The sequence below is a fragment of the Callionymus lyra genome, chromosome 13 (genome assembly GCF_982586985.1).
Source record: "Callionymus lyra chromosome 13, fCalLyr1.hap1.1, whole genome shotgun sequence".
NCBI classification, from domain to species: Eukaryota; Metazoa; Chordata; class Actinopteri; order Syngnathiformes; family Callionymidae; genus Callionymus; species Callionymus lyra.
In genome coordinates, this window is record NC_141830.1 from 21,006,129 (window position 1) to 21,032,173 (window position 26,045).

The 26,045-nt window shown below is 39.9% G+C and overlaps 1 protein-coding gene across 1 annotated transcript in view; it reads right to left on the bottom strand.

Moving 5' to 3' along the window:
* Window positions 1-1,179: 1,179 nt before the first annotated feature.
* The window catches only part of LOC148067750 (low-density lipoprotein receptor class A domain-containing protein 4-like), a 35,382-nt gene continuing 10,516 nt past the window's right edge, over window positions 1,180-26,045 (bottom strand). Inside the window, exons 2-4 of the mRNA XM_087806573.1 lie at window positions 11,649-11,803; window positions 9,409-9,459; window positions 1,180-6,652 (exon numbers count right to left, since the gene is read on the bottom strand). Of these exons, the coding sequence (XP_087662699.1) occupies window positions 6,092-6,652; window positions 9,409-9,459; window positions 11,649-11,803 (767 nt within the window). The 3' untranslated portion in view covers window positions 1,180-6,091. The remainder of the gene's footprint in view (window positions 6,653-9,408; window positions 9,460-11,648; window positions 11,804-26,045) is intronic.

The following is a 26,045-nucleotide window of genomic DNA, read 5'->3' on the forward strand; positions in this document are numbered from 1 at the left end:
TCTAGAATAAAAGTCATTTGTCTTCTAAACCATTTCAGAAAGTCCTACCTCGGCTCCGCAGATGTCTCTCAGAGCAGGCGTTGCTAAAACATGGTCCACGGATCAGGTTCAAGGTTAGGTTTGGAGATCTGGAGTTGCCAGTTGGTGTCAAAAGTCCTCTAAATTGAACGCAGATTCACCCCCGTCTGGAAGCCATCGCCGAGTCAAAAGTGGACGATGAAATAAAGATCAGGACGCATCTTGACAAGAGATCCCAGAGATCCATATGGTCCGGGACCCGGCCTGTCACGGATCCAGGTTTCGTGTGCGACACCGTGACCTCGCCTGTCAAAACTGTTGTCCGTGCAGTCGTCTGTCCACGCCTCCCTCTGGGACCTCCACACCGAGGACAAGACCCAGGTACTTCGGTCCTGAAGTACAGCCAGCGTCGCTCCGATTATTCAGGTTTCCTCGGACACCAACTGTTATTGTCGGTAAAGTTTTTTTTTTCTTAAGTTTTAGTAGCTGGTTAAAGGAAATTAATGTAAATAAGTAATTTATATTTGCAGAGAGCTTTTCTAGACTAGGGTCACAAAATGCTTGAACAATCAAAACAATACTCAATAAAATATATACTTAAAAGATCAAGACACCACTGAGACAAACAGAGATCGTTCCAAAGCTTAGGAGCAACAGTCTGGAAGGATTTCTCTCCTCTGGTCCTGAAGCATGTTCAGGAACCATCAGTAGATTCTGATCCACAGACCTCAGAGCCCGAGCTGGGGTGCAAGTCTGGATCAGATCACTGATGGAAGGTCTGACCATGAATAGCTCTGAGAGTAAGAAAGAAAAATTGATCCTGAAAGAAACTGGCAGCCAGTGAAGAGTTTTAAGGATCAGAGAAATGTGAGTTCTTCTACTAGAGCGGATCAGAATTCTGGCTGCAGAGTTTTGTATCAACTGAGGAGGGGAGCACCCTTTAAAAAGAACCCCCAGTATTTTAATCTCCGGATGTTCTGTTAAATGTGATCATTTTTTTTATTAATCAAAATGTATCTCTTATGATCATGTGATAAATTCATCTGAAAATCTAATTGACGGCACTTTTTCAACGTAAAATAATCTCAACCTTCAAAGGGATTATTTTTGTTTTAAATCAGGCAAAATGTGTTGAAAGGAAAAAAAAAAAAGACACAAGAATCACTTTTAAAGTTTTATTAGTTACGCTGCAGTTTGACTCCAGCATAAGAACAAGCATAAAATCTTTGACTACAACAGCACTTTTGAGCAACAATTTTTTGTCTTCGTTTGTTTTTTTCTGTAAAAGTATTGCAATGACAGACCTCAGGCCTAAAATCTATAACATTACAAATGCTTAAATTAAGAGGCGACGGAAACCAAAAGAAAACGGATTTTCTATGTCGATACGTGGACTGTGACACCGTGAGGTGCGACAGGTAGGGGGCGCTGGTCTCGTCAGTAACGCAAAATGACAGAACAGAAGCAGGTCTGGAGCATGAGACACGAGATCAGTTATTATCTCGGGGAACAGATGAAAACAAGCTACTAGAGTCAGGCCGATGGTTAGTTCTTTAAGCGAGTGCAGGAAAGAATTAAATAATAATAATAATAATAATAAGAGGGGGGGGAGATAAGAATGAATTCCTCCGTAAGATTCTACTTTTTGTGCCTCTTTTCATCCCAAAACGAATTCGTAAACACGATGACGACAACGAAGAGGGGAAAACGAGGACCCCGGGCTCGGGAAAAAACAATTAAGAACCACAAGAACCGAAGCCTTTAAGTGGAAAGTGCTTGCACGGAACTTGTGAGATGAGTCAGCAAAAAAAACAAAAAACAACATAAGATCGTCCAGGCATGAAAATAAAAGTTCAAACATCAGTGATGTGTTGATGAAGCTTCGTGAAACAGTGTCATGTTGTTCAGAGTCCACTAGATGGTGTCTCTGCCTTTGTTTTGAACAACAGTTTTAATAAAACATCACATCATTGTTAAACTGGTGGCGCCACCTACTGACCCTGTAAACAACATGACACTATTTGAAACAGTGTTATTATGTTCAGAGTCCACTAGATGGCGTCTCTGCACCATTTTCCTTTTGTTTTTAACAAGTGTTCTAATGAAACATCATTGTTAAACTGGTGGTGCCACCTACTGACCTCTGAACATTTTGACAAGCTTCATCAACACGTCACTACCAAAAGCAATCAAACATTGTTTTCATTGGTGAGTTCATAGAAAACACTGGTGTGTGTCATGTGACAAAAGAAAACATGGAATGCCTAAAAGTCAGTACAGTTGTGGTGGCAGCCAAGAAATAACTTGACTTTTTTCCAAGACATTTTATCCTCATTTTGTTTTGAAAAGTCGGTAAAATTTTACGACGCAAAAAAGAAAAAAAAAAGGCTTTTTGCTGAAACATAAACACAAGTTCCATATTCAAGAGTGAACTGAAGGTCGACCTATAGATCCTCGTTACTGTTGGTGATTCAAACTGTAAGTGCTGATAGCCCTGGTGAGCCGCCGAGACTCACTTTTACTCATAGATGCCTGAACACACACACACGCGCACGCACACACACACAAAAAAAAGATGAAGACATATTCATTTTGCTCACAAATATCAAGTTTGTTTGGTTATTGTTGCAACCATGGCCTCACTTTGCAAGTCGGTGTTATACAAAAGGAAAAAAAAAAAAAAAAGCATTTTATCGGCGTCACAAATTTGATTCTGCCTTCTTTAAAACTCTTATATTGTCTGTACAGTATATTACAGGATACACAAGGTTTTTTTTGTGTGGTTTCCACCCATTGGGCGGGATATGTGCATAATATATTCAAGTTATGTACAGCACCTTACAAACAAACAAAGAAAGACGGACTACTGAAAAAAGCACCGTTGGAAGTGAGGCACAACAAAGGTGGGAGCTTTTTTTTTTTTCGAGTGCAAGTGGGGTTCCTATGTCTGCTCCACACTCGGGTCCAAGTCCTGCTTGAATCAGGGGTTAGATGCTTCACCAGGAGGGGGCGCTCCCTCTCCTGCACAAACTCCTCATTTCACAGAGCGTCGTCGCACTTCCTGTCGAGCCGAGATTCAACCGGGACGACTCGGAAAATATCCGTGCACCGATATATCGCAATCTTTTTTTCATAATTTCTTTAAAATCTTGGATATTTGTGTTCTTTTATTGTTAATATTTCTTTAAAGTTTGTTTCATTTATTTCTCAGAAGCGAAAGGAATAAAGAAATCCAGTTGCAATGACTGGGGACGAGAGGATACAGTGACTCCAGCAGCTTTTAAGCTGATGTTTGGACATATTTTGGTTTTAAAACAAATGAAAAAAGTTACGACATCGTCAAGAGTCATGTGGTCTGTAAATTCTACAACACCAGAGTCAAGTACTCGACAATACTCCACATATATCCTTGTTACTACAGCATCACAACGGGTCAGTTGCGAGGACTAAACTCTGTGAAATGAGAAGTTCTTAAGGCGGCCTCTGACACCAGAAAAAGGTCCAACAGTGGGTTTTGGTTCCAAGCAGCAGTCGGACTGGGATGTGGTTCTGATCAAACATGAACATTAGGCACCTTTTTTGTTTGTTTTTTCCCCTCGATCTCACATCGTCGTAACATGCAAAAAAACCTCCTCATAGAAAACACCAAACTCGTCTCGCGAGTGAAGAAGAAAGAAAGTCAAAAGGGTGGAATAAATGTTTCTATTGCAGGTCAGAATCTGGAGTCGAAGAGGGTCTGAAGGACCCGGGACTTTGTGACTGATAAGGGTCGAGTCCAGGGACTGGATGAGTCGATGATGAGGCGACAGGATGAGAGAAGCAGCAGCAACATGAGTAGCAGCAACAACGATAGCAGCAGCAATGAAGACACACAAACACTCGGGGAGGAGAGAACAGAAGAGGTGAAGGAGAAAGTAAATTCAAATGATCAATATTGTTGATTTGTTGAGAAAGAGCCTCAAAATCTGGTGGATTTTAGACCTTTTTTTTCTCAGGATGAAGACATTCAAAGCTGTGAACGATCTTCTCCGCCACACATACAGAAATGTCGTCAATACTAAAGTAGCTTCAGAATCACAAACTGTATTTTCCTTCGCTGTTGGTTGTTCGATCGAAAGTGGGCGGAGTCAAGATGCATCCAAGGTGTACGTCAATGATTCGCAGACCAAAGCAATCGAAAGTTTAGTTGATATATTTCAGTTGTTTGTAACTATTTAATGATATAAAACGTCAATTGTTTAGCTTCATCATTGCAAAAAGATTGACGTTTGTTTCAAATGGGTTTTTTGATAGTTTTACTATAAAATGGCTGCTCTGAATTCAAGTAGTTTCCACATTTAAGTTCTCCATGTATTAATACAACAAACGTAAAGAGAATAAAAAGTGTGAAAAATATCGACCTCAAGCTTCTATGGTTGTTCCAGGTTATAATGTTTTGTGTTTTTATATAATGATACCATTTTATTTTCTCATTTCTCAAGAGTCAAAACATTGGACTGTATGAAGAAAGAGCTATCATTGAAATCAAACGCTTTGAGGCCTTGAATTTAAGTGTTTCTTACTCAAAATATCAAGTATGGCTGTGAAATATCATTAAAGTTGGGTGTGAAGTAGAAAATAAAGATTCTTAAATGGGTCACGCAGCTTCTGGAGGATCATCAAGTACTTTGCCGTTATTGAAAAAAAAGACACAATAGGAGCTGCAGAATCTACGGGACCGGCTTTTTTTTAAAGGGCTGAGCAAGACTCTGTGAATGAGACGAGATGAAGTGAGAGAGAGAGAGAGGGAGAGAGAGAGAGAGAGAGAGAGAGAGAGAGAGAGAGAGAGAGAGAGAGAGAGGGAGAGGGAGAGGGAGAGAGAGAGAGGGAGAGAGAGAGAGGGAGAGGGAGAGGGAGAGGGAGAGGAGGGAGGAGTCACTGCCACTGAAGATCATGAAGGACGAGACAGAAATAAAAGGAGAGGAAAAGGCAACGATGAACAGCGAGAAAGGCTGGATTTTTAAAAATACTTTTTTTTCCCCCTCCCCTTTTCGAAAAAAAAAAAAAAACTAAAAAAGAAACCTCCCTTAGCCCTTTGACTCCCACCAAAGTTTCTCAAAGAATCTTCACTTTTGTGATGCTGAAGAAATGAGTCTGCCGCCCCCCCCCACAACCCCCCCACAAACATGGCAACATTCGTCTGTTGGCAGGACGCACGAGTGTATGTGGCAGACAGATGCATTAGGAAGTATAAAGGTGCAGGGGAGGGTCCAGGCCGAGGAGGAAATCCTGCACCGGGGGTCGGACGAAACAGACGGCATTCTGTCTGATGATGACGGTGCAAACTTTGACCAGGAAGTCTCCCCCCCCCACCCCCCAGATGTGTCGCGGGACGAGGTGATGTCTTACTAAGACTGCCTGAGAGCAGACAGATGTGGTCGGCTGGGTGCAGTTGTAAGAAGGAGTTAAGCTTATAATACTTTGTTCTTTACGCTCCCGACGACTCGCCGGCTCGAGTTCAGTCGTTGGACATGAAACCAAAAAAAAATAACGCCGGCGGCGGCGCGGAGCATCACTTCCTGCTTCCGAAACAAACAAAAAGAAAAAAGATAGTGCAACTTTTTTTTTAAGATAACTTCACTCTTTTCTTGTGATTGGAAATGTTGTTGTTTTTTTTTTTCCTCGCTCCACTGGTTTCGCCTCCATGGGAACCTTGGCACTAAAAATTTTAAGCGGGAACATCTCGACCGAACAGATCCCCCCCCCCCCCCGGTCAAGAGGCAAACTAGATCCAAATGTATATAAATATCCTCCTCGGTTCTTGTCGTCGGAGAAAGAGATAAAACGGAAAAGATTGTTTTTAGACTGTGCAAGCAGGATGTCGTCTTTTTTCTCATTTGAAATGAAAGGAAAAGGGAAAAAAAACAAAGACATCCACGCAGTTCAAGGCTCCCTCCAGCAGAGGTCACTGTCGGAACAGAAACGATCAATTCCTGGCACCAACTTTTTTTTCCATCTCCTGGCTGAAGTCATAGATTGTTGTGCGAGGGGGGGAGGGAGGGAGGACATCGCCGTGGTAACAGAAAACTCATCTTCACACCAGGTCGTCCGGTCGCCGGTCCTTGACAGGTACTATTGTGCTCTCTGATTGGCTCTGCTGCTGGATGCTCCTCCCTCCAGACTTCCTCTGGTTATTGCTGTGCTGGTGTAGAAAGAAGGTGGAGCCGGGGTAGTGGCTCATCACTTCGCTGTATGCTGGCGGCGGACCCTCCATGCGCCCGTGGCTACTGGAGCTGGCGGCGCTGATCCCGGAGTTGCTGCTCGGCGGCCTCGGCCCCCCGACGCTCCCTCCGACCCCGAGGCTCTTGCCGCCGCCGCCCCCCATGTCAATCAAGTCGCTGTCGTAAATGGTCCGGTTGGGCGGAGCCCTCACCGACTCCCGGTTCAACTCCATCTGTTGCTCGGGGTCCCGGAGCTGCAGGGTGCACGGACCCTGGTAGGGCGGGGGCTCCTCGCCGTCCGACAGCGAGATGGTGGGCGGCAGGTCGATCTGGTGCTGCAGGTACGGGTACGTGGGCTGAAAGCGGCTGAAACGATCGCGCTGCATGAAGGTGGGGGCGGTGAAGCGGTCCCGGGCCTGGGGGGCATAGAATACCTAAAAGAAAGAGTGAAGAGAAGGAATGAATGTCGGATTTGTTTTGTCAAAGTTGGATTTAAATTGATATTTACAATCCAAACATTATTTTTGTATGTGACTGTCAGTCTCTCTGTAGCCTCAAGTGGACACTTGATGAACTGCAGCTTTGCACATAACCAGCGCAGATAACTTGAATTTCACTCGCCTTAACAAATGTTATTCATTGCAAATATTATTCCAGTATTATTATTTTATTGTACTACATATTGAAGTATATTTAAATAAAACCAACACAACCTCAGAGGTTAGTGTGAGGCAACAACAGCAACCACCTTACTTAAGAGCGACAGTGAACTCCCATGATGCCTTTTACACAGCGCTTGATTGATCACTACAATACTACATTTTAATTATTGGTTTATGTTGCTATGTCATAAGTCATTGGGAGCTGTGATGGGTTGGCTGGGCGGCAAAGCATTACGCGAACTGTTTGAGTCTCCTGAACAGAGAGGGTTGTTGAGAAGGATGTTACCTCGTATACAACGTTGTTTTTGGTCAATAGGTCAATGGACAATAAAAGTAGTTGATTTAAACAAGGGAAAAATGTCTTTGTATTTTGTTAATTGAGGGCAGTTTTCAGAACGTAACCCCCACAATAAATGAGGGACCACTGTAAGCAAACACACACACACACACATATATATATATATATTATATATATATATATTATATATATATAATATATATATATATATATATATTATATATATTATATATATATACATACATATACACACACACACGTGTATATATAAATATATATATATAAAAAAAGCAACTATTGCTTTATCTCAAGATGATATTGCACAAGCACACCTTCTGCCTCCTCCTTACTCCCTCACATCCAAAAACCCATGCAGCATATATTCCTCTTTTCCTTTCTTCTGTGATCGATGATATCAGCGGAGATATCACAGCTGGTACTCTGACGACAATACCGTCTGAGGAGGAGAGGGGGAGCCGACGGGATCAAACGGAAGCGATAAGGGAACGAGGATGATTTGAGACGAGAAGATGGAGAAAGGAGAGTAAGAAAAGGGCTGGAGTGTTAAAAGAACTGTAGAGTGACGGAGGGATCAATAGACGGAGCGAGGGATGGGGGGGTGCAGCTGATGGAGGGAGCAGAGTGCAGTAAGCTGGGCGGCTCTCAGACGGCTGTCTAGACAGTGTCAGGGGAGGTGTTGCTGATTAATGACGCAACAACCCCCCCACACACTTCCTTCATCTCGCTGCCACCCACTCCGAGTCGCTGCTTCTCCCAGTACGTTCGTCTCTCTGAGACCTTCTCCCTCTTCTTCCCAGGTCTCTCAGGATTGCTTTGACAATAAATCCATCTGCTGCCTCACTTCATCGGCTCATGTTTACACACAAGTGCTCCGGTGATGCAGTCTCAACACCACTGACGCGTCCACTCCACGGCAGTTCTATTCAAGTCGAGGCCTGCGGCGCATCACCCATGATGAATGTCTTATGAAGAAGAAGTTAAAAGACCAAGTTTCACTTTTCACTATGCTGCTTTTGAGCCGCTCTAATAGAAGAACTCACATTTCTCTGATCCTTAAAACTCTTCACTGGCTGCCAGTTTCTTTCAGGATCAATTTAAAAAGTGTGGTTCTTAGTTTCAGGTCTATTCATGGTCAGACCTTCCATCAGTGATCTGATCCAGCCTTACAATCCAGCTTGGGCTCTGAGGTCTGTGGATCAGAATCTACTGATGGTTCCTGAACACGCTTCAAGACCAGAGGAGAGAAATCCTTCCAGGCTGTTGCTCCTAAGTTTTGGAACGATCTCTGAGTTTGATGATCTACTGACTCCTTCAAGAAACATCTGAAGACATTCTTATTTGTGCTTTTTCCTAATTTTGGTATTTTTAACTATGTATTGCTTTTGATTCTTCAAGCGCTTTGTGACCCTGGTCTAGAGCGACTTAAAGCTGACACCGACTTCACAACAAATGGACAGAAAGATATCTACACATATATTTCCATGTATCTATTCAGAAGTGTCTTTTGTGTGACAATGTCTTCAACAAAGAGTACAACATGAGAGAACACTTGAACTTAACTTGAAACTTAAAAAAGTATAAAAACTACATTCAAATGTATTGATACCGCAAACTGCCAGTTATTTCTTAATTATAAATATATTTTCAGTTAATAAAATTAATAAAAATTGTTGTAAATTTGGGTGTCTTTTTTTTAATCTTTGTTGTCAAAAATAATATCAGGTATTTAATATATTCCTGTGAGTATCGGTATGGAGCTGAAAATGTTAGTATTGTGACAACCCTACTGCTTTCAATATTTTACATTTTTGTTTATTGTCTGAATGTAAAAAAAGAAAACATATTAAAAGGACAATAAATAGGAGAAAAATGTTGTTTCTGGAGACCCTGTGTGTCAGAAAGGTGTAACTGCAATGCTGTAAAATATATATATTTTTTAAATGTTTTAATTGCACACGCACCAAATGAGGTATTTTGATTTGTTTACAAACTATTTAATTTTTCTTTTAGGTCGGTAACTTCGACCCACTGCTGTAAAGCACTTTGGTAGTCACATGACTCACTCTCTGTGGGCGAAGGCAAAGTTTCATAGTGTAAAGCATCGTTAAATAACAGCTAGAGAGCTGTGTGATAAGTGTATTCACAGAAAATATGATGTTGAAAAAATGCTCCATATTTTTCAAAATTGTACATAAACTCTGCGTCTTACCTCTGAGGCACCTTGTCGAGAGCTGCTGTCAGAGGGCCACAGACAACCATCCTACACGGGGAGACAAACATTTGATCTGGTTAAGTTTAACAGTAGAATCCGTGAAATTATAAAAACAAATCTAAATGTTATCACAAAACAAAAAACTTTCAATTCAACGAGCCTTGACCTGTATTCGTGAATCAATTTACCCACGGAACAACTGCCAAAAAAGAAAATAACTCTTCAATAGGTCTATTGATGTCATAAACTGAAGCTGGTTAATGAGCAGATAAGGGATGAAGGACAATCTGGTTAAACGTTTGATCCCGTCAAAGCCTGCTGTTCAGGAAAACAAGCCTCAAATAAGCACTAAAAATAAGCATGGAAGAGAGAAGTGTGTTTCACTGCCTACACAAGCAGAAAACACTTTTCTTTGACTTAATGTGCACCTTTAAGAATAACTTTTTCATTGTTAATAACCTGTTATAGAGTCGACTTAACAAAATGAGAAACAACCTACAGACTAAATCTACAAAAAAGCAGCAATTGTTATCGTCCTTAACAGCTTTTGATATAATCAAAGTAAGATGTTGGTTGTTTTAAAACCTCATAACCTACTTACTTTAACCTACTACTTTTTCTACGTCTCAACCCCCGTCAGTGAACTTAGCGCTGCAGCTGCCTGAATGTAACTTATTTTATCATTTGAAATGTCTAATTTCAATAATTTTTCGGAGCACGCTAGTGGAAAATTAATTAAATTAAGTTTTAATAGAACTAGTGATTATGAAACATTAATTACAGAGCAAAGAGTGCCATCTAGTGGACAATGAAAATGTGAATAATGTCTCGTACTGTGTCATGATGAGCACATTTCTATGTGAATCTAGAATTCATTTAAAAGCGAATAAGAGCAGAAAGAATAAGGTTTGCCATAGGGTGAATCAGGATGTGAATAAAAAAGAAAATGTTCTATTACAGGGTAAAATAATCTGACCTTGAAGAATGTCTTTAAAAAGAAAGTGAGATGCATGAGGAGATTTGAGGGGAAGAAGCAGTATCTGAATGAGTGCAGGACGCTGCTTCACTTTGCCACAGATACACCTTTCAGTTGTGTCTGCTTTTTTTAAACCTGTGTGTGTATGTGTATGTATGTGTGTGTGTGTGTGTGTGTGTTTCTAGTCGTCTAGACAGTGCTCCTGTGCTGAATTAAACATCAAGGCTGAACAGAGTTTGACGCTAAAGAAAACCATTTTAGCAAGTTCCCCTAACAGACTCTAGTGAAGCCTCTGCAGAACGAAAGTGGGACAAGGAATCCAACTGTGATTTTTTGAAAAAAAACAACAAAACTCCATCTTTACTGGGAGGAAACTGGTTCGATAAGTTTGTTCTGTTCAGCAGCAGAACGGAGGGCGTTGAACAATAGAGTGTGTATCGGAAAGAATCTGGAAATAAGATTGTCTTGATATTGTCACAACAATATATTGGGATGCATCGTACTGTAGTAACGAGGAAATACTTTATAGTATTGTCCAGTACTTGACTCTGGTGTTGCAGAATTTACAGACCACATGACTCTTGAAAAAGTCGTAACTGCTTTCATTTCTTTTCAAACCAAAATATGTCCAAACATCAGCTTTAAAAGCTGCTGGATTCACTGTATCCTCTCGTCCTCAGTGTACTTTGCAGGAATCCGTGGTCCTTGTGACCGAAAGTTTAATTTAAAAAATGTTTTATTCGTTTTTACTTCAAACCATTAAAGAACTGTGATAAAAAAAATAAAATAATGGTTCAGCCCATAAAAGGTAAACCAATGTTTTTAACCCTTGTGTTGTCTCGGCCTGAAAACAAATGTAGTTGTTTTATCCCTCTTGTGGAAGTCGTTCACCTTGACCCAAAAGCAACACAAGGGAAACAACAATTACATTTGTTTTTGGGCCTTCCGGTCATCTTGACCCTGAGATAACACAAGGTTTGAGTAAGTAAGTTTTATACGGTATCATGGAAACCTTTAAAACTTTTCATCAACAGAAAACCAGGAATCCATTTATAAAAAATTAAAGGCTTAAGTCGTATGATTTAATATAGTGTTTCCGTCTCCCTCTACTGTTGGAGCAGTGTAACAAAAATGTCAGAAACGTATCTCATTACTTCATATGAAAATACCGTCTCTGACCCATTATTAATGATTTGTGTACTGCTTTCACAACTTGAAAATGACAGTGCTAGACATTGTCTACCTTCACTGCTGCACTAACCTGCTGCAGGGCGTGGTCGTGGCGGCGTCCCTGGCTCTGCCTCGTGATGAAGGACCAGGTGGAGAGCTTGTAGTGGTTGAGCAGGCAAATGATCACCACCACCATCACCGTCATCACCACAATGATGATGATGATCTGAACAAACTCCAGTTCAGCTGCAGGGACACACAAACGGATGAAAGTCAATGAGTGACATAGTTAAACACATTTTGTTCAACAGAAAAAGACAGTTTTTAATTCATTGCCACACTTGTAAAATTCACATTTTAATGTTGTTTTCTCAGAAAACTATTTGATTAAATGTGTATAGAGGTTGTCGGTCACGATTGTTTTGCTCCAGACCAGAATGAGAAATGTAACTGCACCCTGCACAGATGACAATTTAACAACAATCTCTTAAAATACAGACATTAAGAGACGATACAAACTGGTCCAGCGTACAGCAGGTGGTGGTCCAATTGGACCGCAAGGTGGTTCTATGCGCGTCCCATTAGGTATTTACCTTTTTTATTTTTTCTGTTGCGTGTGACCCGTTTTTATTCTCTAACATGTTCTGTTCCTGTCCTATAATGAACAACACTATTGTTATTATTATTAAATATAAAATTGCTTTGCCGAATTTATTTTGGGGGTTTAAATAATCATCTAGTTGTTTAGGTTCATAATAAGTTCCTCTTGCATGAAGAAATGTAACGGCTGATGCGCCAACCTGTCTTCTAAGGACCTCGCCAGCAGAGGGCGGCATTGATTAATGTCGACGTCGTCTGACGAGTTGGTTAAAGTACAGCAAAAACATACCCGGACGTTTTATCTATAGCTCAACAGAGGATTCTGTGTCCGCACAAAAATGTATAAATGTGGTCTTTATGCGTTCACTCACAATAGCCATCGACACACACTCACACACACCACTGTAAGACACAATGCTCGCAGCTTCACAGTCACGTCTGCCTCTTGTTCATTGTTTCATTTTGCCCTCCACCCACCCATCACTCTGAACCCAGTGATCTTCTACCCACCACTGTCTCCCCGGTTTTACAGACTTTGACAAGCTCTCTCTCCCTCTCCCTCTCTCAGTCTTGTGTCGGGTGTTGTCAGACTGTTCCGAGCACAGAACTTGACCTTCTCTGGTCTTGGCAGCGAACTTGACCGTTGACTCACTGCTGCCGTCTTTTTCCTCTGCCCGTGTGTGTGTGTGTGTGTGTGTGTGTGAGCTTCAAAGATTTATTAAAGGTTGATTTATTTAAGAGAATGAGGGATTAAAAACATGTCTGTTTCAGGAGAGAGAGTCAAATGTTTGGGTCGAGTTGGCATCATTTTTTTGTTTCTCCTTTGACTGAGAGAATGAATTTATTTGACCCGCTCGAGTCATTATTCAGTCGTCATGGGCGCATTTCAAGGACTCGCATGGCCAAATTCAAACACATGTTTCAGTTTAAAATGTTCCTCCTCTGGAAAATAAACCCTCCTCGACGGACGGAGAAACTAAAACAAGTTCACCAGATTGAGCAAATGGCTGTTTAACTGCGAGTAAAAGTTCCTTTAAAAGAAGATGTTATTCCACTGGTGCGATGGATGCATATACATGGACTAAGCCACTGCATTTTCCTTCTTTCTTTTTAACCTTTTTACTTGTAATTATACAATCATTAAAGTGTGTGCTTGGTTCTAGCTGGATTGGTAGTATCTCTCTTTGTAGATACATCATCTATACATTTGGTTTAATGGAGTTAAATATACGTTTTTTGTGTCTCCCCTGGGCCACAAATTCTTTGTGTATGAAATGCGAGCGTGCAAACTACAAGTCCACACGGATCCGGTTACTGCCGTGCAATAATTCCCTCCATTATGTAAAAGACGTACCGTAACTGTTCTGATAAGTGGGAGGAAGGTTTTTTTTTCCTTGCATCTGCTTCACAATAAAAGCTTTGCCAGTTCTTCCCTCTAGCTTTAATGTGAAGCAGCTGCAACCAAAAAAATGTGAGCCTGAGCTTCTATTCATTTCAGTGTGCGGAGTGCAAGAGAGCCAGGGCGGAACATGTGATCAGGAAATTGCGTTGTAAAAAAAAAAACAATTTTAAGTTTGGAGCATTCATAACCATTCCAGCTGAAGGTTATATCACCGACACGCACCAGATTGAAAGTCTGCTTGTTTACGCCACGTGATATAAGGCATCAGGACTAACAGCGTATATAATAACGATTCCATAAATCCACCTTCTAAACTATTCATGAATGCAACAATTATTCTGCCTCGGACTCACAGCTGTAACAAGGAGTTCTTTTTTCTCTTAACACAAAATGTGTTGACGACTGGAGCAGGAAAGAAATCATCTCTGAACTCAAGAAGGAAGTTCAGAAACACAGCATTCCAGGAAGTCGACGACCACGCCCCATCTTTGGCCAGATGGATATCAACGTCTACCGTGAACAATCGGAGCACAAGGGCAGGTTCTAGAACTTTCAAGGTGGAAGGAATTGAAGAACTTTGGGGAAGGAAGTGTGCAGCTTCAACCGTACACTTCACAGAGAGACTCCAGAGTACACCAGGACCACAGAACCTGCGCATGACTCACGATACTTTGATGTTAGACCAGGAACGATACATTTATCTAAACATTTTCAGCCCTGCAGCTGCAGCACAGACTTCCCTCTCAGTGGTTTGCACCCCATGTGTAGCTTCTGCTTCAGGTCCATGACTCCCGAACAACTACTGAGAGTTTCCTTCCGTCAGGCTCACATCAGAATGACTCGTCCTTTATTCAGAAATACATTACTGCCTATAGTCCAGAAGTATCCAGTGAAAATATTGATGTACAACTTTAAAAGCAACGCCGGATTCAAGTACTTGACAATACTACAAATTAGGGTTGTCATAAGAACCGATACTTTGGTACCAGCTAAAAATACAACGACACCAGCTTTTTTTTGGTACCTTAAGTACCGAGTTCACATGTCGTTCGAGATAAAGAAAACATTTCAGTCCAGCTACACTCACCACATCATTTTATTACAAATACATTTTCATTTTTCATTTTTTTCTTTACAGTAAAAAGTCGGATGACACCGACCAGAAGTGATTGAGTCGCAGAAATCTGTGAAAGGCAAAGAAAAGGTGAAAACGTGTATTCTATTTAATACTTGAAGGCTGCTCGTCATTTTTATTGAAACATATAATGGTTCGGAATAAGAAATGTTTATTGCCAGTGTTGTTAACAAAATATAGTGGAAGCTTTTGTTATTTATTTAAACACTTGAATCTGCTCATCATTACCGTTTGAATGTATAATAGTTTAAGTAATAGTTTTTAATTTATATGTTTATAAGACAAATGTTTGAAGAATGTAAATAATAGTTGTTGGTTTTGTTTTATTTTTGCATAAATATGGACATTTTCTTTATTAAATAAAGTTGTGTACTTCAAAGTAAGGGCTTATTTTATAACCAGGGTATGGAAAAAATGTGTGACATTTTGGTATCGTGACAATCCTACAGTATTATAATTATAATACACACCTCTATTCCAAACTATTACTTAAGGGCCCCATTTGAATAAGTGAAAAGGAGCAAGAGGGGCCAAATGTGAACAAACCTGTAAGTTAGACAACACTTTGCAAGAATGAATTATGTTTGTCGAGTTCAAATAGTTGTCTCTGCGCGGTGCCGAGCACGACTCCCGAAAAGAACATGCGTTGGAAAATAGTTAATGGATCATTCTTCAGATATTTAAGGATACTAGGTATTTGGCAACACACAAACGCAGACACACAAAACCTCTAGCACGGCCTCAACTCTTGATTTATGACTTAAACATAGCAGTTTTTTAGCAGACTTGCTCAGCCGATTAGGCGATTCTTCAACTACTTTTATGGCTTACGTGAGCCCTGCCAAGCATGAGCCGCGAGCTATACTGTGAACTGCAGCTAGTTACCACAATGTAGGGTTGTCACAATACCAAAATTTCAGTAGTTGATACCTATACTGGTCATTTTTTTCCGATACCACAGTTAAAAAACGAAATCTTTACTTTAAAGTACATATTATATAAAGTAAACCAACATGCGATCATGGCGCTTTACAAATAACATTTACAAATGACTTACTTACACTCGAAGAGGCATTCATAGCGCACGCATATACATAGATATATTTGCGCCTCCATGGGTTTCACCAAGAACATGTGTATTCGGTACTTAAGGCACCAAAATAAGCTTGTATCTTATTTTATGCTTGCTGGTACCGACTTGGTACCAAAGTATAAGTTCTTGTGACAACCTTACTGCCATGAGGCCTTTCTACACTCCATTTAGTGACAGCTTATTTGTTGCTAGTTTATTTTTAATACTGTTTAAATAAAGGCCGACAGCGCAGAGTTCCGTGTGTGTGACGCTAAATTTAAATTTCACAAACTTCAGGACGATCGATGATGACACAAAAACACATTAAACAAGTTTAGTTTAGTCATAATACCGTTAAAAGGTTTACTTTCTTACTTTTAAATTGTGTAGATCACTAATGTAATGATTTTATAAAATATTATATTATTATTATATATAATAATTATTAAAATATATAAAAGACTGACAGATACTTAATATTACATGTTGCTCCAGGTTGTTTGTTAATGTAATTTAATGTTAATATAAGTTTACATTTGTTGCTCATATTTTGAGAAGCACGTTCCTACAAACACTTTCACATTTGATTAGAGAAAGTATTTGCTCATTTCTTTGTAGTAAAAGCCAGAAAAATAAACAATATATATAGTTTTTCCTACAGTACTGCAATATATCGTATCGTCACACATGAATCGCCAGATTCTTGACAATACAACAGCCCTATTACATAGTATTGTATTCTTCTGTTCAGGAATTAATTATTTTATGCTGCTGTATTAATGTTTCCAATGTCACAGATGAGAGATGAGTGTAATATTTAGATATTTGCTATTCAGAATAGTTTGATACCAAAATGTTATTCGCTGCCCTCAAGTGAGCCCAGAATAAATCTTTATTATGGAATATGATTTGCATTTATTCTTTATAACGTAAGGATTATATCATAAGGATAGCATTTTATGCTATGTATACAGTAGAATGAACCTATTCCGGTGAAATTCAGGTTATCAGAAAAAAATAGCTGGTTATCAATAATATCAAGATGATTAATTAATCGATTTATCAATGAATCCATCATTTGCATCCCTAATCCGGATGGCTCTGCAGTGAATTCAAAGCTAGTTTCTTAAGAAACAGTTTTGTAACTGGTGTATTAGAAGTAGGAGGAGGCGAGTCCTTATTCTACACACGGACAGCCTCGGTTGGCCGGTTTCCTTCGCAGTCATTTCCCATTTCCTGTGACTCAGCGACCACGTTCTGTCAGTCAACCACGTTTCATTACGAAATGCAGCACGGCCTTCCTCGACTGCAGTTCCACCTGCCGACCATCACCACCACCCCTCCGTTTCTGTTTCACACAGACAAAAATTTAAAAAAAAGCTCTAACTTGTTCCGTGGAGTCCCCCAGAGAAGCTGCAGCCAAGCTAGAGGCCTGCTGGGTTCACAGCCCGCTGCCCACGACACTGGGCACACACATGCACTGACAGGCCGTCTTCTGCCACTGTGGTCGTCATGGCAACCCTTCGGCATGGTGCCGGCGATCAACAAGGCCCCGGAGCCGCCGTGGCGAGGAACCCGACTGGCACACATGCTCGCGGTGTCACGGGGAGTGATGGAGGCTCACGGAGAAGGGGAAAAAGGAAGCAATCTAATGTGTGCGCATGCAGCATTCTAACTCCCCCGGGAGAAGTGCTGTGCAATGTCTAGACGGCTGGTATCAGCCTGGCAGCAACAGTTTTTCTCTGCTGCCGAAATCTGTGTGTGTGTCACAGCATGCAGCAGATATCAACCTAGTTACACCCCTTCCCTCTGCGACAGCCAGCCTCTCAATGGAAATAAATGAACTAGTTTAGCCGTGCTTAACCCTGAGGAGGAGCGAGGCACGTTCGTGTACGCGTGCGTGCTCGGAAGATAGGAAAAGAAAGGGAGGAAAAAAAAAAAAAAAGTTGGAGAGCGATGACGTGAGGTTAGCAGGGATGTGGCAGACACTCTGTGGGCGTTCAGGGAACAAACAAAAAAAACAACGTAATAACAGCCAATGCACTTCCCCTGTAACTTCCAACACTCAAATTAGAGCCTCCAACACTTGATGTCGTGCTTCATCTTCTGCAGTGGAGAGTGTGCACACGGTGGCCTCTTCTCCCGTTCACTTGCATGACAGGTCAGAGTCTGTGGTTCAAAACAAGAGCTCGGCTAATTTGAGCTACATTTCGGGAAGAGTAAAAAAAGAGGAACCGAGACAAAACATGTGCTGACGCCATAAATGATTCCTAGGAAGCAGGAAGTCATGAGATAGATACAAGTATATCAGTGCAGTCAGAAGATTTAATGGTTGAATTTAACTTCAACTTTGTTTTTTATTGAAATGTTGTTTGTGTTTTGAAAAAGAGCTCAATGCTTAAAAACCCAGAGTATGGAACTTACTTACTTACTTGATAAAACTTTCCGCCAATCATGGAGGCTCTATTATGCCAACATTTTTACATTTAATTTATAAGACTACAAATGTATAATAATATATTTTTTTATTGAATTATTCCAAAAACATAATTGAATTCAAGGATTAAATAAAACATATTTTTTAATAAATAAAAACGAATTCAAAGTATAAAACTGTTTGAATTAAAAAAGTCAATTAAATGCTTAAGAAATAAATTGACTAAAAAAGCATCAACTTTAAAATGTAACCATTCAGTAATCTAAAATACTTCGATAGACGTAAGTAAGTAAGTAATATTTGAAGAGCGCTTTTCCAGACCAGGGTCACAAAGCGCTTAAACAATCAATACAATATTCAATAAAATATATAGTAAAAAGGTTAAGATAACACTGAGAAGAACACAGGAGTCTCAGAGAATCAACGTCTACCATCAAAAACAACTTTGTAATTAAGACTATGATTGTATTCATTAGCGTGTATGTTACTCGCATCATACTTGCGAGCCACACGTGTGGTCGGACGATAAATTGATTTAAGCAAACTTGTATTTATTGTGATGAGATTTAAATTGACATGTCTCTGTTGTAATGTTGGCGAACAAGCAGTGGCGTGTACAGCTCTTAGCGGGGACTGCGGTCAAAAAAATCGTTTCAGGCAGTAGGAAATATTCTATCCTCTGGAGCTGTAGTTGTTCTTTTAGTCAAATACTTAAGGTTAAAACTCAATATAATCCTAAAGGCTCCTGAAGTATGCACGGTAGGATCACTTTAAGAATGTCATGGCTACAAATATGTTTCATTCAATCCAAAAGAACGTCTTTAAACAACTGTATTTAGTCCCTTTTACGCAAATATTTAAAGTGACTCATAACCACTATACGAGCCGCACATACAGTACTTTCACCTTTCCCCTAAAGACACGTCAAGAATGAAATAAACATTGGTGCAAGTATAAACGGCACAGCAATGATTTAAACAAACACACACTAGTCTGCAGGCTCTCAGGTGTGTCGGTGTGTGTGTGCGTGTGTGTGTGTGTATACATTATCAGAGCGAGACAGACAGGATAGCGTCTAGACACTGGTGCACCCCCCACCCCGCTCCACTGCTACAATACCAGACTGACTACACTCTGAGTGATTGGGCCAGACTGGAGGGTCAGACTAATGTCGGGGTTGGAGAGAGAGAGAGAGAAGGAGGGAGAGAGTGAGAGAGAAAGTCTGCCAGGGTCAGGGTGTAAGTACTGCATTACACGTGTCCTATAACCTACAGAAGATTTCACTTTGACCCGTTGATGATTGAGTAGTACTCGAAACAGAATTGGAAGTTACCAAATGACAAAAATATGGTTGATATGCTGATAAACTAAATGTTGAGATGGCGATCGCTCTTCTGAGCCGCTCTAGTAGAAGAAGTCACATATCTCTGATCCTTAAAACTCTTCACTGGCTGCCAGTTTCTTTCAGGATCAACTTTAAAATCCTGGTTCTTACTTTCAGATCTATTCATGGTCAGACCTTCCATCAGTGATCTGATCCAGACTTACACCCCAGCTCGGGCTCTCAGGTCTTTGGATCAGAATCTACTGATGGTCCCTGAACACGCTTCCGGACCAGAGGAGAGAAATCCTTCCAGACTGTTGCTCCTAAGCTTTGGAACGATCAACGGACTCCTTCAAGAAACATCTGAAGATATTCTTATTTGTGCTTTTCCTTGATTTTCTGGGACTCCTGTGTGTTGATCTTTTAAAGCATGTATTTTAACTGTGTATTGTTTTTGATGTTTAAGGTTTTTTGTAAAGATCTTTATAAATAAATATTACTTACTTACGAATAAAAAAGACCGGACATACCAACTCAAAATGAAGGCTGAGCAAGACTGAAATTTTACATTATCAACCAACCTCAAAATATATTTTAGTGGCAAGCTCCCAGGATATAATAATACTATCTGTGATTGGCTAGAGGGTAACATGTGGTTGTGCCATGCAGGAAATACATAAACATTACGCCCCCCATATACGCGCAGTTAAGTAAGACTGTACTTAGTATGTTCAACAATATTTCTTTCTTCAACCAAATCTATGACCAATTGTTGTCAAACATTCTTAAAGAAAACAAGACAAAATACAAAGTAAATGGTATTTATGTGGTGATAACTATAACTAAACATTTATTGCTAATTTTACGACTAATAAAAACAAGGCTAATTGTCTTTTAATTAACCAACCCGAGCTTACAAACAAGACAAATAAACGTTCACTGCGTCTCATTGAGTGGTGAATATGATTGAGTTCAATTGCGTGGAAACGGCTAAAGTGCTTTAAATCACAAAAGACAAACGTTTACTAAATTAAACTTCACCAAATTTCAAATTGGTATTCTTGGGTTGATAGAAAATTAAGAATTTCAGTAACAAGATGAACTATAGGTTACTTTTGATTACTTACTCGTTATTTTTACTTTAGATACGGCTAATTTCTGTCCCGTTTGATATTAAAGCTTTAGTAGTTCTTTTAACAATTACTAATTTCATTGACAGAATAACGTATTTTAGAATCGATTGCTGGAGCCCAACAAATTATATGAAGCTGATAAGATTTCAACTTTAATTGTTGCTGTAAAATGCATTTTTCTTAAATGTATGAATTCAAAAATATATATTTATTAGATCTAAAAGACTGTGCACTTAATTCTATTTTTAAAAAAATTAACCAAATCCTAGGTGTAAATTCGGGGTTCAAGTTGAACCAGTTAACCTGTGGACGTATGGTATCAAAAGTGTCTTTCTTTTAAATGCAACAGCACTAGACTGTTTTGTAAACATCATCAAAGAGAGATATGTTTTTCAATCGTGGCATAGAGAGAACCATGAGCCGGGCTTCGATCAGACCAGACTTGCATGAGACTCATGGGCGATTATGACACATTCAGATCCCCATCTTAGTCATGGTGGTTTTCTAGTTTGTTTGGTTAGGCCCTGCATCAGACAGTCATGTGAAAGATCTTTTCACAGAGATAAAGGGAAGTGATCCGACAACTTCTTCAGGCTCATGACGGACAAACGCTAACCACAAATGCATCAATAGAATCTTAGCCGACAATGAAAATCTCTTTAGATGTAGCTAAAGGCAGCGCATGGGATAGAAATCGCAAAACAACTACACATTTATTTATAAAATGTGGTTGAACGATGCAAGAAAAAATATGTAAACAGACTTCGCCAACTCTGGATAACAATAATTCCATTTAAAGTCAATTTTAAATATTTAATATAGAAAGCTAGTTGATACATGCCTGCGTCATACCAGCACAAATGGCTTTAACAACGGACAGATTATGGAAATGCTTACAAAAAAGGTAAAACCGGGACAAATGTGGTCTTATTAAATAAACAAACACACAAATGAATAAAAGCACACAGCGTATATGGCACAAGCGAGCGTCAAACATCATCTAACAGATAAAGAGGAGATGGGGTTTTAGTGATGCTGGCTCATACGTCAGCTCTAAGAAGCCAGCAGAGGAAGAGATGCATGTAGAACGAAAACCTGATTGAAGGCAAACAGATGTTGAAGGCAGACAAGCAGCAAAGCGTGGACGTCTTCTGCCTCCCCTCGACACACCAACACACCAAAAAATAAAAAGATCGGAGGAAGAGGAGAGTGGGTTTTGTTTGTTGTTTGGTTCCTGGCATGGTAACGCTGGCATTCATGTACACATCCCCCCCCATCGAGAGGCTTATTTACCGTTTTATTTTTACTGTAACAGTATATTTCTTAATTTCCCTCAGATGGAGACTGAATGCCGCATATGAACTACAAATTTTAGGACTGTTGTGAAAAGTCAAACAGACATCACAGGATCCTGTGGGTGGAACACGAGAGCTGAGACAGATAGTCATATTTTAAGAATCCCCAACAAACCTTTTCATTTTTTTAGATTTGGATAAGAAGCATTAACAGAATCCATTTCCCTCTATAGCATCCACTACTCTTGGCATTCTGGGTTCATTATTTTCCAACGTTCAGGCCCGGTACACTGAGGCAATATTATTATGATGTCATACATAATTTAATACACAACAACATTGAACTCAAAATCTCAAATGCCATATTGTGACCAATCAAGCAGCAGGAAAATAAACGGCGTTTATCAAGCTTCAAGACGACCATTGCAGGCCGAGGCGGGGTAAGACGTAGAGAAACCATCAAGACCAAGAAGAGACCAAAGACCACAAATTCCCACACTTACACTACATAGTAATATATAATCACTATACAAATCTTTATTCTGATGAACACATATTGAAAACACACACTCTCACAAACTTTTTTAGTTTAAATTTTCTCACCCATGTTTAAAATATCACTGCAAACATTTATCAAATGTGTACTGACAAGAATCTAGTGATAGGATACACATCACCATAAACAGGCAACTATATAATATATAGTGATACTGTAGTAATAAGTATATACTGTATGTGTACTATTGTCAAGTACTTGACTCTGGTGTTGTGATAAAGTAGTTACAAGGATATACTGTATGTGTAGTATTGTCGAGTACTTGACTCTGGTGTTGTGATACTGTAGTAACAAGTATATATGTGTAGTATTGTCCAGTACTTGTGTTGCGGATTTTACAGACCACATGACTATTGACGAAGTCGTATCCGCTTTCATTATTTTGGAACCAAAATATGTCCAAACATCAGCTCTAAAAAGCTGCTGGAGTCACTGTATCCTCTCGTCCTCAGTCATCACAGAGATCTCGCAGGATTTCAATGTTCCTCCGACTGCGGAGGACGCAAGCACCACTGCTGCCATCTAGCGGCTCAAGGTTTATTTGCAACATAAAAATGTAAATTGTAAATAGAAAAAAAATAAATGTATGTTCAATTTATTGAGATATAAAGAATACGCACATAATAAAAATAAAATATGACATATAGACAAAGTGCATCCTAACACTTATGGTGTTAGGAAGTTCCTATACTTCTGTTGTTTGCATTTGCTGAGCTCACAATTTTACATTGCAGTTTATAACATAATACAATATATGTATAGAGATTTGTACCCAAGACCATGGTACCCTTTTACTACAATAACTCGTTACCCTTTAGCCAGTATGATCTTCTCGCCGTTGATCCCACCAGTTGACAATCCGCCTCTTAATCTGCTTTTGCATCTTTAAGGAATATTTTTCCTGCGAGGCCATAAAAAAAACCTGGCCCTCTCGTCTCCCACTTTTTTCCTCCCTCAAACTCTCGCATGAAGGGGTGTACACATGTCTTCCACATGCAGTCCAATTGTGCTGAGCCAACGGAGCAAAACAACCGCGATTTAAGTTGCTCAATAGACTTCGGCAGATGACTAGCACCTCCTCCCCTTGCTCCATTTTTTTCCACCCTTCAGGTTGAGATGCTTAACAACCATGAAGCAATGCCTCGCAGGCAGGATTAGTCAGGAGCGTGAGACACAGACAGGGGAGAGAGGGAGGAAGAGAAAAGGAGTGATAAAGGGAGGGCAAAAGAGAAGTAAGACCCAGTGTGCGAAGGTTAGAGATAGTTCAACCCGTGTGTCTACATGAGGAAAGAAAATCGAAGATAAAGGGAACTATATGCTGGGATCTTAAAATTCTCTCCCCCTGTCGGAACACCGGGCCGTGACCGCAGGCTGAACCTCTGTGTGGCGCTCGGCAACAGCTGCCAGCAACAGTGGAAAATATGAAGAAAGGAAGGGAAAAAAAAAAAAGGGAAAGGAGCAGCCGAAGAGTAAAAACAGAAATGGGCGAAAGAGATTCAGCCAGGGAGAAAAGATGAAGAGAAGTGATAGTGTCTGTGGTATTTGAGACTTTAGTGGGCTGGGGTGGGATGGCAGTGCAAATAAATCAGGCGGAGGTAGAGGAGGTTGAAACACAGGGGAGGGTAGTTAAGTGTGCAGAGCAGATTGTTTATTGCCCAAAAGAGAAACATGGCTTTTGGCAAAATGATGAAGCGAAATGATGAAGTAACACCATACTTTCTATCTGCATCGTAGTCCCTTGACTCGCGTGAAGCCGAGTGGCGTTTTGTGGCGATTCCTACGGGTGTGTCTACGTGAATCTACCACGAGTATCACGATGCGGCCACAAGGACATGATATATTTGATACTGTGGGAACAGGGATATCATAGTATTTTGGATTACTTGACATAAAGTCGTTACTGCTTTCATTTCTGCTGAAACCAAAGAAAATGCCCAAACAACAGCCTTCTGGAGACGACTGTATCCTCTCGTCCTCAGTCTTTGCCAAGATCTCGGAGGATTTCATTTGTCCTTAAGCTGGAGAGGATATGATAAATGTCGCCATTGGAAGTCAGCTAGAAGTTGACGGTTCGTACGGAAAACCAGTCTTTAGTTGAAAATTATATGAAATTTTCATATAACGCATATACCGTTGAATAGGCCAAACAACGTCCAGCGGGGGACCCATTTCACACCTGCTGCACACCAACAACACAGTGTCTGCACAGGAAACTTTTGAGCCTAGTTTTGATATGATTTTTTATTTAAAAACAGTGATGTGAAACCTTGGTCATACCAACCAGCCTGAATTAAAACATTTAAAAAATACAATTATCTTATTTTAAACATACTTGAATCGAACTGTACACCACAAAAGAACAATGTTAAAAAAAAGAATATATGACTTGGAAGAAAATCCTTACAGTGCCATCGAATATCGCTACAGTATCGTGATAAAGAACAACGCGACATATCACCATATCAATATTTTCCACCCTAGTGATTCCACAGCGATGTGAATGTAGATGTTACAACCAGGAGGTTTCACACTCACATTTAAAAGCATTAAAGTTCTTATGAGAAGACGATCAAGAACATGACGATTGATGATGGACTTTCACTGTGACTATTAGATACAGAGTCATGAGACGGGGAAGTAAACCTTGTGACTGGCAAGTTTTCTTCTCCTGCAAAAAAGATAAAGCTCCTTTAAGGGTTATTTCCTTTATCCACAAAAAACGCTGAAAGCGAAACATAAGGAGAGCTCTCAGCTTGTCAGTTGTCATCAGTTTACATGCATGTGTCGTGTACATAGTGGACAAATATTATACTTTTCCTTTTTTCAAACTTTCTAACACATTTTTCAACTAAACAATAACATCATTGCCCACGTTTTTTCCATTACTCAGTTTTGATGTGAATCATTTGTCGGGGGGTTTTCTTTAAATTACTTTTCCCTTTTGATCTTGTTATTGTAGTTAATAATTTAATGTTTTTCAGCTAGTCATTACTCCCCTCATGGCCCGTTATTGATCGTGTTTTGTCCTCAACGTTTAAGCTTTGCCAATTTAGACGACTTTGAAGTCCCTTTTTGCGGGAGCTTCCATTTTCACTCCTTGGATTGAATCCATTTCATGGTGATAACCTGTTTGTTTTATTGTCCATTCATCAAGGGTATTGTGCCTTCTTTAGGTGTGAAAAATAAAAGATTACATGTAGGGAGAACTTCCATCTACATTATTATTATTTTTTTTTTTAACTTTGTATAACTTAAATTCAAATATGATGTTTCAATTTTTTCTAAGATCACATATGTGATTAATATACATAACATACACTACATGGCATATCTGGGGTTCATATTTGATAATAGTGTTGCAAAGCAGGAAAGTTACATATTTAAACGATGAGGATGTGGATATATTGTTAGAAATTAACTTTAAAAGATGGGCTTTTGATATGAACAGAGAGGGAACTAGCAAGAAGGAAAATCCAAGAAAAGAAGATGAGACTCGTGTATGTCCTGAATATGAAAGTTCAGAGAATAAATGTG